A 15,092-nucleotide genomic window follows, 5' to 3' on the forward strand; every position below is an offset into this window, starting at 1 on the left:
ACAAAACTAACTCCCTTATTTCTATTACTATAAATGCTAATATTTGGCTTTGTTTTTCTCTTGATACTTACGTTAATATGTTTCCCCTGTATTTTTGTGCGCTATGCTTTTTAACAAGAAAATGAGAGATATGTCTGGGACTCTGGACGGGGAAAGAAAGACTGTGACCTTCCTGGCAAACAAGTGTGGATTCCCAGTGAGGAAATGTAATACAGGGAAAGCCAGAAGTGACAAGAGTAAATAGAAGATGGGTAGGCCTTGGAGGTGAAGAAAATAATTTTTCATGGAACCATGGAAGCCTGAGCAGCGCTTTCACATCATCATGGAAATACAGAATGGTTTGGGTTCGATGCAACCACAGTGTTCCATGTGGTGTCTCAGGTGACCACAGTAGAGTGGGAAAATTCTCTCCTTTGCCCTGCTGGTCACACTGCTTTTGATACAGCTATGACCAAGTCAACCCAAGCTAGTGGATGGATCCATTTGTAGTGATTCAGTGGATAAGGAAGAGTTTCCTGTTTCTGTTCTGGGGTTCTGTTCTGAGGGGTTTTTTTCTGGTTAAAATTTATATGTATTGGGGTTTTGTGTGTTGATTTTTGTTCTAAAAAGACAGATTTAATTTAAAAGACTTTGGTTTTAAGATTTCCTTTCTGATGCTTGCTACTCTTTGTTGTGGTCTTCACCTCCAAAAGATGAAAAAATACCCACCACTTTAGCAAAAAAAGTAGGGTAAAAACTGTCCCAAACTATGCAGGAGATTGTGTTACAGAAAATGTTTTGCTATTACGAAGTCTATTGGTAAAGATTCAGTGGGCAGAAGAATGATTGCAAATAGCTTTTTATTTGAGGAGTCAATCTAAAAATTCAGAGTTAGTTATAAGGGTGTTTGTCATTTTTTCCGAGCTAATGAAACAGAAATTTTTTTCCAAGCTAATGAAGCAGAAGTCAACATTCCAGTCTTCAGGTGTGAGCTTTTGAAAAGATCACATTTTAGAAGATGGTACCTAAGATCTTGTGAGTATGAAACCATCAGAAAGACAAGAACTGTTCAAATGGTCCAGAATTTCAGAGATTAAATAGTAGCAATGTAATGTTTTTCTGGTTGCTGAAATAGATTATTATATCATAACATTTTTATGTATTTAGTAGTATACAAACACTTCATGAAAATAATAAAATCAGGTATGTTCAACATGCCCTCACATGTTTTTAGAAAGTTTTATAAATAGATAGATAAAGGCAAGGTTACCTCTTAAATTTTTAAATAAAACATATTTATCCCTTCTTTTTCCATGTCAATGCCTCTGGTTCATACTTTGTCAATATGATCTACTCTTCTGTTTTAGACTCTGTACTTTCTTTACCACCTTCTTTATGTTAATAATATCTATATGCTCATGAACTTCAGGAACTAAACCTCAAAAACTTAATGAACTACATGATCATGAACTTCATGATCAAATCAACTGACCTTACCATATTATATATTTTTTTTAAATCCATCTTCTCTACCGGTCTCATTAAAACCTCAGTATTTACAAAAACACAAGTTAAAAATTCATTGGAAGAGTGGATCTAAATTAAAATGGTGTGAATCAACCATATGGAATCAGTGACCCATGAGTTGCAGCTGCAATGATAATTTTGTTAGACTGTTTCAAGCGTAGGATTTTGTGACGGTGGCAAAGATTCTCCCAGAAATGGGTTTGTTATAGTATTGCACCAGCACCCGTAAGAACATGGATATGTGGAAGTTCTTGGGTGAATAAAAAGGGATAAGAAGGTCAGGATGAGATATTCACATCAGGGATACAATTACCATAAAGAATATTGTGTAAGCTTGCAATGTACTCTCCAACCTTGAAAAATAAGTATAGGATTGCTTTTAAAGTTGTTGGTATAAATCAAACTTAGAACAAATTAGAAGGACATCAGGATTCTATTCTCTCTGCTCTCACAGCTGCAGGAGTTTCAAAGCACTTTTGCTATTGTCTTGTGGGCCCACTCAAGCATATGTATTCTTCAAAGCTGGTACCTTTTTTGCATGAAATTTAGTATTTTTGCACTGATCAAAAGCATACTTCAGAATAAATAATACAACCTCAGACTTTTTTTAAGTGTGGCATTTCCTACTCAGTGGTAAATAAAATATTATTAGGAAGGATTTAGGAATTATATTGAAACTAGAAGACAAGACTAAGTTTATTATTCATAGAAAATACATATATTTCAGTGCCAACACAGGTATCATGTATACCTTTCAAGATAGTTAATGAACACTGGATAAGCAAGTTTGGAAAAAATAAAAATTAAATGCAGGACCTGAATCCATTTCTTGTTTTAAAAACACAAGAGAACTTTAAAGTTGCATAGTTACTCATGCATATGAGACTTATATTTATTCAGATGAGACAACCTGAACTTGCTTAGCCACAGATGGATATAAAGAAGATACTGTTCATCTGAAACAATGATCCTTTTACTTATCATAGCTGCTGTGTGATGTACATGTCCCATTTAAATGAAATGATTTTCACACTGTCATAAAATATTCATTAAAAATTTTCAGGCAACTTGCAATTCAAAATGTTTCACAATATCTGCTATGGATTAAAAGGGTTTGTTTTTTTTAACCATTTCTTACCTTACTTTGCTTTTACATTTATATACATTTATTCAAATATCAGTCTTATCAATTTATGCTGTTTTCATATCCTACTTTAAAGTCACATTTTGATACAGTGCTTTGTGTGTGGCATAAATTAGAGTTAAGAGTCCCTAATTTATAGATCTGTACAAATTTGTTGCAGTATTATTTAGATTTTCAGAGGAAAATGGTCACAAAAATATCCAAATGGCAACTTGGATTTGTTCTGCGTGAGTGTTAATTTACATGGAAAAGAAGACGATGAGGAAAACCCAAGGAACCAAGGAGAGTGTTTTCATCAAGCACCATGAAATACCGATACCTATTTTGTATTAGTTTTCAAAATTAATTGACTCTGGAAAATTAATTTGGAGCTGATGTTAGTACCAATGAAGAAGCCAGTATATTCCAGCTGAGGCAGCTCTCCTGCTGGACAGCCCAGATAGGGCAGGTAATAAGCAGGTCTAATTCCCAAGGCTCCAGCTGAGCTGTGTGGTTTCAGGCCGGTGATGATTGAATACTCTTTTCCTCTGGGAAGCATTCCACGAACTTCTGACCCTCATCTGGAACTAATTTCTGCCCATCCAGCAGCCAAGTCTGTGCAATACTAGGTAAAACTGGGCTCGACTGGTTTTGTACAACGGACCTGATGTTTTGAGACTTCTTTGTCCTCCATCCTGGTGGAATAAAGGGCTTGTTTGTAGCCAAAAACTGGTTGTTCTTTTCCCTTAGAGGAGCTGTCCAGCTACAGCTGCTCTGAAAATACTTGCTGCACTCTTATGCAGTAGGGTTTAAAAGAAAATACGAAGTCTTATTTTAAAGAACACACCGCTTATACCCCAGTTTCCTTATTTTACATTGTAATGAAATGATTAAAAAAACCCCCAGTGTCCCTCAATTCCTTCTGAACCCTTTTTCTGGGAAAGGGCACTAAATCCCTGTGCAAGAGGTGACAAGGACTGAAGAGGCCAAAGAACTTCCTTTGATTAGGATGAGCCTTTGACAACGGGCTGTTGTGGAAGAAGTTGAGAGACAAAATGTATGGAAAAGGAAGCTTTATTCGCCATTGTCCTGGCCAGATGACTGTGAAGAGTTCTCATTTCATTACTTAGAGCACTTTCCTGAAAACCTTTCTCAAATTCTACGCCTCTCCAGATTAAATTTATATATAATCATAGAATCACAGAGCCATTTAGATTGGCAAGATCTCTGAGATCAAGTCCAAGTATTAACCCAGCACTGCCAAGGCCTCCACTAAACCGTGTCCCCAGGTGCCACATCCACATGCCTTTTGAACCCTTCCACTTTTGCACATTGCAGTAGAAAATTTAGTGTTTAATACAATATCATGCTTTCAAATTATTTCAGTCCTCTCAGATCCTGTGGATTTGATGAGGATATAAATGACGTATTGATTTGGGGCTGCCTCAGGAGAGAGGAAAAATGTTTACTGTGAGTTCTGGCTTTCCTCTGTTTCAGTGGTAACAACAGATCTTGTGACACAGGCACAGCTCCAAAAGGAAAGAGAAAGAGATTAGATATAGTTTGGGGGTTTATTTTTTTTTTTTTTTTTTAAAAAATGCTTGGCAAGAAAAAGCAGCTGGTAGTGAAACAAATTGAATTCATTTGTGGTACGTGGCCTCACAAAGCTGGAAAAGTGTAGGCATGAACCACATGAAGAGCATTTCTGCTAGCTACCTCAGCTTCTAAGAGCAAAGTAGGCAGATTACGTTAGACATCAATTTATTCTTCATGAACCACTAGCAGTAATCAGATGGAGGTGCCTAAAAATCTGTCATGACTAAAAAAAACCCAGGTGTCCTGGAAATAAAAGTGTCCAAACATGCACAGTACTTAAAAGTAATGCATCTGACAACAGATAATATAGAAGACATGAGTGTCACTGCACGTAGATTTATGTCCCTATAATATGTATAGGCTGAATGAGCTTTTTCTTACACCGTTACCCTCTCTGGGTAACTATGAATTTATAATGCTTCTTCTTAGCATTTATATTTGTCTACACTAAAGATGCAATAATTTATTAACATGGTAATAAATGTTTAATACTCCTTGTCTGTATCATTTCACAAAACTATCTCCTTAAGCCCTGTTTCTCAAAAATATGAGGGTAAACATTAAAATAAAACAATGCTGTCCAAAAAAATGGGTGTATTTATGCATAGATTTTTAAAAATGTCTCACCTCTTATTTGAAACTTCTACTGTTGAAAGTAGCTGAGATGGCCAAAGTAAAAGGCCAAATCTCGTGTTGGATTTTATGTGTTTTGACTAATAATTATTTTTCAGGTGGAGTACCTTTTTAAGCTAATATCCATTTAGTAGCTACAGAGAAATTTTAATGCTGGTATAAAAAAAAAGGAAAAGGAAAAAATTGGCTTAAAAATATTTTTAAAATTCTGTTTAGCCCCTCCCATCCCCCCATTTAATTAGAATTCACTTATTTCAATTTTGAAAATGTTTTATTTACAGTTTTCTGTGTTTTGTAGATATGTTTCTTTTTCCAGTGGCCTGAAATTTAAACTCCTGAGAAAAAAACCAAAGATAACATAACCTTCCAGGTTGTTCTGATTACTGATGATATTACTGTGGTCACTGAGTACCCAAATTTCCTTTCATGATTTCTCAAAATCAATGAAATTCAAATGTCATGTTGTACAGGATATGGTGGAGAGGATATGGTGAACAGGACATGAAAGTTTCTGTCTTTCTACATAAATTGGAACTTCACTTTCACCATGTCACCTTTTCAAAATGATAGAATGCAGTTTTCCTGAAGTCTCATGTAACTTTCCTAAAATTTCTGCGAGGAGGTAATATTCAGGAATAAAAAATCTCTTCAGAAGAAAGGTGCTCTGGGTGGTTAAAAGAAGCCTTCACCTGTTGCATCAAGTGTAATGAATTCCTAAATACAGCAGAAATCGAATCAGGCGCTGCAGTCAGTAGCATTTTTTAGCACTATGAAAAGTTTATAAATCAGTCTTGTAAATAATATTTTAGGTTTTTGTAATGGCAATTTTCATGCATATGCAATATCAAATTATCAGTATTTACCAAGTACTGATAAGATTTAACATTTTAATACAGAAATTGATATAATAAAGCTTAAAAAGGAAGAAATTAAGACAAAAAAGTTTGATTCATATTTTTCTCCATTTATTAGTTCTTTGTCATCACTGTAATGTCACTGCATTGTTGCAGAAGTAGACATAAAACAAACTTTGGACTCACTTTCTAAGCTGATACTTGGATGACTGAATTATCTGCTTGTTCTATTCCCTGTATCTATTTAAATATATCATTCTTTTTTCTTCTCTCTGTCTTTCTCTCTCCAGCAATGACAATGCAGTTCATAAGCCATCGGTTCCCTGACTATCATGATCCAACTATAGGTGAGTAGAGATTATTCTCTCCTTCACCCCTTTCAATCTGTCTACCTGTTTGAGATTGTCAGACAGTGGGAGGTTGCTCTTAAATAGCCCTTAGATAGAAACAAGATTTACAAACTTTAGATTACAGCTTAATTTTTTGATGACAATTAAACTGTGTCACGGTATTATCATAAATACTTTGTACAAAATCTTTCAACAGGAGAGTTGTGGATTCATGTGCTGTAACTATTATTGTGTTACTTGTGCTACTATAATCACAGAATATGAAAAAAATACAGTAAGATAGAAAACAAACTTTCAAAATACTAAAATAATGTAAAAACCCCAGTATGGAGTGTTTGGGGTTTTTAAGTTTTATTATTTTAGTACTATTTTCCACGATAAAGTCTTAGTTGGACTTCTCTAGAAACATCAAGTGAGTACTCAAATCAACACACTAGAGTTGTTCTCTGGGATTACATCCTCAGCTAAACTTCATCGAGTCTACCTATTTTATAAACTTTGGTAATAAAAATTATTCACACTAGTCTATAATACACTGAAATATACTTTAAATGTTGACCAATTGTCAGAACTGCATGTTTATTCATTTAAATGTCCTTATTATTTAGCTTTACTTATAATAAAAAGTCCTTGCATTTATGGGAACTATCCATGTGTAATATTTAGTTATAACGGGCAGAAGATGGCAAGAGTCTGGGCTCAATATGTGGGAAAGGCACTAAAAAACATCAACATTTACAAAAATTGCTTAAGGAAAAAAAAATAAATAAAAATCTTCCAACCCTGTCATCCAAAACAAATTTTTATTTTCTTTGAACTTTTCAAATATTTCAAACTCAGATTTAACCCCTACAGTATTGCTATGTTGCTAAACAGATCATCTAATGGCAGTGTTTCTTTTTATTTTAACATCCATTTTCCTGGATGTTAACTCATGGTAGATTGTGGTAATTTTTATAATGAACAAAAATGCATAAACTCTTCATGCCACTAGTAATTTTAAAACTGCTAAAAAAATTGTAAAATATGATGTGTCAACTCTAAAGAAGGCAAAACTACTATAGAATTTCTGCAAATTCATTTACTTCACTCAGGAAAAAAATAATAATCATTAAATCTAATTGGAAAAGAAGAACATTATTAGTTACTAGCACCATTAAGCTATGTACTTACACCCATCTTTATTATATGACCTATCCACCTGCCATCAGTATTTATCCATATATTGTATCTTGTCATAATCTCAATTTATTGGTCTCTAGACATCACCACAACATGAATAATAGATAATCATAAAGAGAAGGAAAGCTTGTGATGCATTGTAAGTACCTACTGCGGGAATGCCTTGAGGACCTAATCAGGATGAAGGTCTCCTTGAGCAAGAGAGAGCTGCTACTCGGTAAAACCAACACTCTAAACAGGAGAAGAGAGAGAAATAGAGAACAGAGAAATGAAAAGCTGTATTCAAACTCACCCAGCTGGCTAGAGGCAGAACTGGAAGGGCGAGTTTTTATCTCTTTGGCACTTCTGTCTCTCAGAACATGCTGAGGACATCCAGAGAAAGGCTTATTAATTTTCATGCTCTAAAACATGTAGAAAACAGAAGAGTATAATCTTCTGCCAAGTGTGTGTGTTTCATCTTGGATAAATTTGTGGTATGACTCCTCAAAATTAGACGTAAAACCAAAAAATGAAAATAGAAGGTGTCATTTGTTATCACACCTGTAATAAAAAACTAATAGAGTTTAAAAAGTCAATATACTAAAAAAATTTATACTGTTGAGATTTTTTTTAATTACTTTTGAGTCCCTGGTCTCAACAAACAGAATTAATCTCATGGGTTTTTGTATATCAGTGGTAGGCATATTTTTACTGTTTAGACCACCATGCTAAAAAAAATAAGGTGGTCTGAAACGAGCACAGCCAGGGAGAAGACTATGCTGATGGCAGGAGTTACCAGAGGAAACATTGTGCCTCAAAAGTCATGAGGAGCTAGGCACAAACAGATGCTTTGTGTCATGGGGAAGTTATCATCTTAGAGCAGAACAGTGATCTGTTTAGTCAGAATTTTGTTTCTCACAGTAAACACAGCAGTAGATGGTGCAGAAAGAATGAAAAAAAAAAACAGTCTACATATGAAATGTGCATTCATACTGGTTGAGTGGCAAAGCAGAAAATTAAACATAGCTTTTCAGCTTGGTCTGAGGTCACTGATCTCTCTGGATATCAATTTACTGCCTTTCCTTTGTGCCATACATTTTGGACCACTTTCATTCCTCAGCAATTTGTATCTTGTTTATGGAACTCATGGACTGTCCTGAACATCAAGGGACACACTGGTGCCACGTTTTTGTGTTCTTCTTTGGAAGTAACTACTTCTGCCTTCCTGTAGTTTTATTTCTCTTTGGGTATCTTAAATCAACAAAGGTTTCTGTAGAAATCACTGAGAGGGTGATATTGTCTGGAAATAACAAAAAAAAAAGTTCCATGGTGTATTTAAATGATAATCCACAGATTTCCACTGAGTTTACAGTTCTGCAGCTGAGCTTTAAGATAAGGTCCATTATTTCTTTTGTTTCATGTGGACATAATAATCTGATAAATACCACCTATTTTTTTCTGATATTCCTGTACTACCTATTCCATTCTCTATGATTTTTATAGTGTGAAATTGTGGTGGCAGTGACTGTGATACTTAACTGTGCCAATTTACCCAAGTTAATAAGAAGGTAGTGTTGACAGAATCAATGCTGTATCTCCTTGCCTTTGATGGAGCTTTTTCTAAAAGCTCTCCTAATACAAATGGATGAGGTGGGGGTTGTGAAATGGAGAGGTCTTTGGAAATAACATCATTGTCTTTGTAATCCCAGAAGCCCATCACTTTCAGTTTTATGGACAAGATTACAACGACCCAGGGGCTACCAAAATATTTATAATCTTTTTAACTTTTCATTGCCCATTTTAAGCATAGACATGGGAGTAGAATAACAATTTTGGCTGTTTTTCATTTCTGTAGATTCCTGTGATATAGTTTTGTATCTATGTAAATATAGGGGGCAATAAACCATTTCCAAAGCACATGACCCTAGCACTGATATAATCTGCTTGATATTCTAGTTGAAAAGCAGAACCAAAAAAAAAATTCAGTCCATACAAAAGATCCACGAAACCGTCTTGTATGATCACTTAGGAACATATAAAAAGCCTGAAACAAGGAATCTACAAAAGTTTTTTCTTTGATTTAAATAACAGATGGATGCCAATTGGGTTTCCTATTTTATTTCATAAAAGCTCAAATCCTCTCAATCCTAAAAAGTGTTCTGAATTTTGATTCTTTTTGTATAATAAATAAATTTTGTGTCCTGACCTACACCATGCTTTACAGATGCATACCCACAGACAATTGGCTTCTTAAGGTTTTTAGATGGTTTTGTTCTTCCTCCTTATTTTATTTGCATTTTATACTTCATCCATAAACTGATAAAACAGTGAGATTTACAAAGGGATTAGAATAATTTGTTTGTTTTTTTGAGGTTTTTTTTTTTTACTGTCTAATGTACCACGAGGCTATGGTAAAAAATGCTTAATGTCACTGACCAGAGAGTACAGAGGAGTCCTTTCACTTTAATATGCTACCAAATGTGCTTCCCCTTCCCAATTCTTCTTCCCTCCAAACACACCACTAGGGATTTATCCTAAACCTTCTGCAGTAATAATCATGTGGTTTTACAGATGCAGAGTATTATTTTTTACCTTTTTTGTGATAGTCCTCAGGAACATGGATTCTCCCTATCATCCTTCTCCATTGTGTTTCAACCATTATGTTATTTAAGCTTTAGAGTTTTCTTTTTCTATGGTGATTTGTATCTCTAAGCAATAGAGTAGAAATATACAAAAAGGAATATAATGATTCTTTGTACTTGTAACTTTTTTTTTTCTGTTATCCATTGATATTTCTGAAATATTACGGACGATCTTGATCAGAAAAACCTGCTGTTACTGTGAGCTGATGCAGAATTTTTTGCTAAAAAGACATTTCAGTTTCTGCATTATGGGATACATATGCTCACAGGTTTTTATTTCATACATACGTACACTTCAAATGTGCTAATTTTGATTCTAAAAGAGATATACAAATAGATTTAGAATTATTTACACATTTTTCTTTCTGTATATATAGTTTATAAAAGAAGTACTTCCACTTTTGAAGAACTTACTGGATGTTGTGATGTCACAAAAGTGCAAGACTTTTTAAAGATTGCTGTGGATTTATTTGAGGGATGTAGTTGTTTTTTGTTCTATAAAGGTTTTTTTGGTACCTTTATTTTTGAACCTTTATTTTTGTTTTGGTTTGGTTTTGTAAGTACCTAGGGCATTTTTGTTCTAGTAAGAGTTTATTCAGAGAAATCCTCTGTACAGTGTGGATCAGACATAAGGTATCCAGATAAATTATCACAATAAATGTTCCCTTCTGATGTATGAAACTTTTTTTTATTTTAGCTGTTTGCCTTAGTTTGGAAAAGCTGATAATATCTTGAGAAACTCAAACTACAGGCAATATATATAGACGGAAGTAAATGTGCATACGCACAAATACAGAAATAAATGTATCATTATTCATTTAAAATACAGATTAAACACTGACTAAAAAGATTAAACACTGACTAAAAAGGTAAATACTACCTGAAGTGTTAATTTTAATGCTGTCACTTTTAGTTTAACATCCCTTCAGGATAATGTGGGAATAATGGCCATATTTTAGGCTTGCTACAGACATTGCAGTTCAAAATTTTGAGACAGAAACATATTATTTTTGTAAGTAAATGAGGAGACGAAGGACAAAATTAGTATTAGACTATATGTGTGAAAATTTCAGAGGTTAGCACTTCATGAAAATGAAATGATTTCAGCACACATTTAATATTTAATTGTAGTCAACAATGGGAATATATTCCAAGTGGCAGTGGATATGATAATTTTCTGGAACAAGCGGCTAAGAGCAATTTGCACTCTGCACAGTCTTTGGCAATATCACAGAGAGTTAATGCAAGTAGAGTGTCAGAAAAAGAAGCATGACATAGTACAGCAAACTGGACAGGCTCCAAGATGCTCATTAACCATGTGACTAATCTTAAAATGAATACATAATGCAAACGAGATGCGAAAGCAGCTTCCTGTTTTGGTGAGATATCACTGCATGAGATTGTGTCAAATGAGCAGTTGAGGGCATTAAGGCTGTGTCAATGTCAAACTCTAATTGAAATGGGTGTGGGATGGGAGGCACTCTAGCATTAAGCACATGAATTTCCATGAGGTTTCCTAACAAAGTAATGCATTCACCAATGCATCAAATAAAATACATTTACTCATCTCTAATAAGATGCTGGAAATGTGTGGGTGAATTTCAGAAAAAAAAATAAATAAAATGCGACTGAAAATATTCTGCGGTTATATAAGGCATAACAAAAAATGTTAGTGTTATAAAGAATTTTATGTCTGTTCTGAAGGTACAATAATGAAAAAGGATAAAACGAGAGAAATACAAACACATAAGAAATGAAAGAAGATGAAGGTCTACTAGATCAGGGAAGGGGCATCTTGACACAAAAGTACTATTCATATTTATCTTTAGAGCACAAAAAGTTTCAAGAACATTTCTACTGTTACCTAAAACATGCATATACATATATTCCATCTTTAAATTAATTCCCATTCTCTTTTTTCTATAGAAGATCAGATGTTCATATTGGACTGAACAAGTCACAACTGGATTTGAGCCCCAAAATTGTTTGGGGTTTTTATTTGTTTGTTTGGTTTTTTTTCTGGTTCAATTCATCTAACCAATACCTAAGTAGTTACAACCACCTTTCATTCATCATTCTCTACACATTTGTTAGCCTTATCTGAGATGGGATAAACAATTCACATAAAATAATCATTTTGTCTCCAAAATCTGTCTCATACTGATTATGTAGACACAGTGAAATTGCCTGTGTTTGTGCTTCAGATTCATCATCATTTAAAATGAGAAAAGGAGAATATATAAGAATACTGGTGTATGCATTTGAACCGTGTTCTTCAACCTGTGTTTTATTATTAGCTTTGATTTTCCTGTCTGTTGATATTATTTGCATTATACATCACATTAAGAGATTAATAGTCACTTTTGGTATAAAGGATTTTGACTTACATATCTGAAGAAGAGCAGAGATTATGGTTACTTTTTAGGACTAAGGTTCACATTTAAACACATAAATTAAAATGTCTACACATGAATCACGGATCTTGGGTCCAGTTCTGTGGGACTCGGGCAGATTTAGGAGTGGAGATTTAGGTCTTTACTCACTTCCTTTATCCAGGGTTGCAAGAGCCATTTCAGATGCTGTGGAACATGTTCAGAGAAGGGCAATGGAGCTGGGGAAGGGTCTGGAGCACAAGTCTGATGAGGAGCAGCTGAGGAAGCTGAGGGGACTCAGCCTGGATGAAAGAAGGTTCGGGAGGCACCTTCTTGCTCTCTACAACTCCTGAAAGAAGGCGGTAGCCAGGTGGGGGGCGGTATTTTCTCCCAAGTAACAAGTAACAGAACAAAAGGAAATGGAAACAACTTGCTCCAGGGGAGGTTTAGATTGGATGTTAGGGAAAATTTCTTTCCTGAAAGGATTGTTAAGAACAGGAACAAGTTGCCCAGGGAAATGGTGGAGTCTTCATCCCTGGAGGGATTTAAAACCTGCGTAGATGTGGCACTTAGGGACATGGTTAGTGGTTGGTTTGACAGTGCTGGGTTAACAGCTGGACTTGATGATCTTAAGGGTCTTTTCCAAACTAAATTATTCTGTGAGTGATTCTGCGTCTTACAGTATCCTACTTTGGTTAGGATCATGATCCAGAAGGCTGTAGATCTTCCACAAGTCATGTGTTGTTGACATCTGTCACCCTGTGGGAGTGACGTAGCACCTGGGGATCACCAGTGCCCTTCTAGTCCAGTAAATGAAAGCCAGACAAGATACTCAAGAGAATATTAAACATCAAGACTTATGTATGGGCAACTGAATAGCATCTACTCTTCCTTTAAGTGTAAGGAGATTTTAGCTACCTACCTTGCATGTGGAGACATATTTTGTAGCTTTCTAAATGTAGGTGCCTGAAGCTGAATTGGGGTGACTCCCCTAACAGCTTGTCAGAACAAGGGCCTTCACAGATCATTGGGATACCGCTCTCCAGATACCAGTATCTGTAGAGAAGTTCCACAGTGAAGAGAGGAATATGCAGAGTGAGACTGGTGGCTAAAGAAAGGAGAACATTGTCATGTGTCTGGCAGTGTGGGTTCCCCCACAGTAAAATAAGCCATGAATAGAAAAGGAGGGAGTAGTCCTAAGAAATTAAGAGTGTCAAAACTGCTCAGTTAGTTTAGATTTCAATGAGGCAAAAAAATACCTTCTGCTTAGTGTTGTTATTTTATCCTACCATGAAAGGAAACGGAAATTGTTCGAAGCGACAGAGAAGATGCCACAGCAGATCTTTCTCTCTCTGATGGAAACAATTTGACTGAAAAAAGAATCCCATTTTTCTTTGAAATATTTTTTTAAAAGGTGATATTCTTCCCTCTAATGAATACATTAATGATAGCTGGAAAATTTTTCAGTATTTCAGTCTGAGCTATTTCTTCTAACTTGGATGAAGTCTCAGATCATTATGAGCTTTTATTCTTCACTATTTTCCTTATTATTGAAATAAACTGGTTCTATTCTAAACACGGTTTGTTACTCAGATACACGATCTTTCACTCTACTGTTAAACTTTCTTTCTTTGTACTTCGCTTTTGTAAGAAAATTATTCAGTCCTAAATAATTTGCATGTTTCATGTAAGAAATTACCGAAGCAACCACTTGCATTTTCCTGTCTGTACTCAAGATGAATCACCCTTAAAATCCTGGACATACACTGAATGTCAGCTACTGATTTGTCTCAATCAGGTTTTCTTAAAAATTGCTCATATGCAATTATTTGAAAACTGTTTACATCAGGGGAAGGCTCTTTGTCACTTAGCATTTTCAAAAACTCAGGAAATAGTGCTTAATCTAGTAATTTTCCTTTACTAGTATCTCTGATATAAACAATAACAGAGAAGCAAATGCAGTCAATGTCTTTCAAGGGAGTAGATGGCCCAGAGTGATGTTATTCTAGTTCTCATTATCTCCCCTATCAAGTCGCTCAAAGGTTGGAGGTTGATCAGAACACCTTGAGGAGCGTTTTGACTGGCAGTTTAGTCTTGACAATATAGTTTCCTGTCCATGTCCATCTCACATGCCCTTGGAAAACTTACCACAGCAGTAGATCCACTTCAGGCTGAGAAATATCAGACAGCAGGTACAGCTATGAGTGTCTGCATTGTGCTATGAGGTCTCAGAGAAGGAAATAGTGTATAGAGACCCAGTGTAGAGCTATCTGTCTAGAGCTATAAATATCTATTAATGTTATATTAATATACATAGATGTTAATATCCTTACATAGCTATTAATACCTAGAGCTATTCTTTACCCTAAATCATGAACAAGGAATGATACATGAGCTATCACCTGCTAGGAACAGACACTGGGGGCTCTAAAATAGCCTGTAGTTTTATGAGATGAGCCAAATATAACAACTCATTCTGTGCTGACACTCTTCATCTCTGCCCTTTTCCCAGCCTCACTGGCTCTCTGGCATTCATCACACAGATTTTCAAGATGATTGAACAGTATTCCAGAAGAAAACCAAGCCACTCCAACGCATAATAATTGTCTACCAGGTTAGGGAATTTAGTAACTGATAAAAACATTCCTCCAGTTGAAAAAGTGGCAAAAGGTATATGGTAGAAACACGTATGGGGAAACGGAGGTATAAGAGGGAATGAAGGAGAAGGATAGTGATGATTTTACTTCTTGGACAGGTGACACATGAGAACCAAGTCAATCATCTTATGCAGAGTCACTCTCAGACACCAGTCCATGCGCTGAAATTCCTTCGCAAGTCTATCTCTGTTGTCAAAA

General features: G+C 35.3%; 1 protein-coding gene across 1 annotated transcript in view; it reads left to right on the forward strand.

Annotated features, from left to right (window-relative positions):
* The window catches only part of RIT2 (Ras like without CAAX 2), a 178,763-nt gene that overhangs the window by 42,712 nt on the left and 120,959 nt on the right, over nt 1–15,092 (forward strand). Inside the window, exon 2 of the mRNA XM_032676537.1 lies at nt 6,003–6,059. Within this exon, the coding sequence (XP_032532428.1) occupies nt 6,003–6,059 (57 nt within the window). The remainder of the gene's footprint in view (nt 1–6,002; nt 6,060–15,092) is intronic.

This window comes from Chiroxiphia lanceolata, chromosome Z (assembly GCF_009829145.1).
Source record: "Chiroxiphia lanceolata isolate bChiLan1 chromosome Z, bChiLan1.pri, whole genome shotgun sequence".
Lineage (NCBI taxonomy): Eukaryota > Metazoa > Chordata > Aves > Passeriformes > Pipridae > Chiroxiphia > Chiroxiphia lanceolata.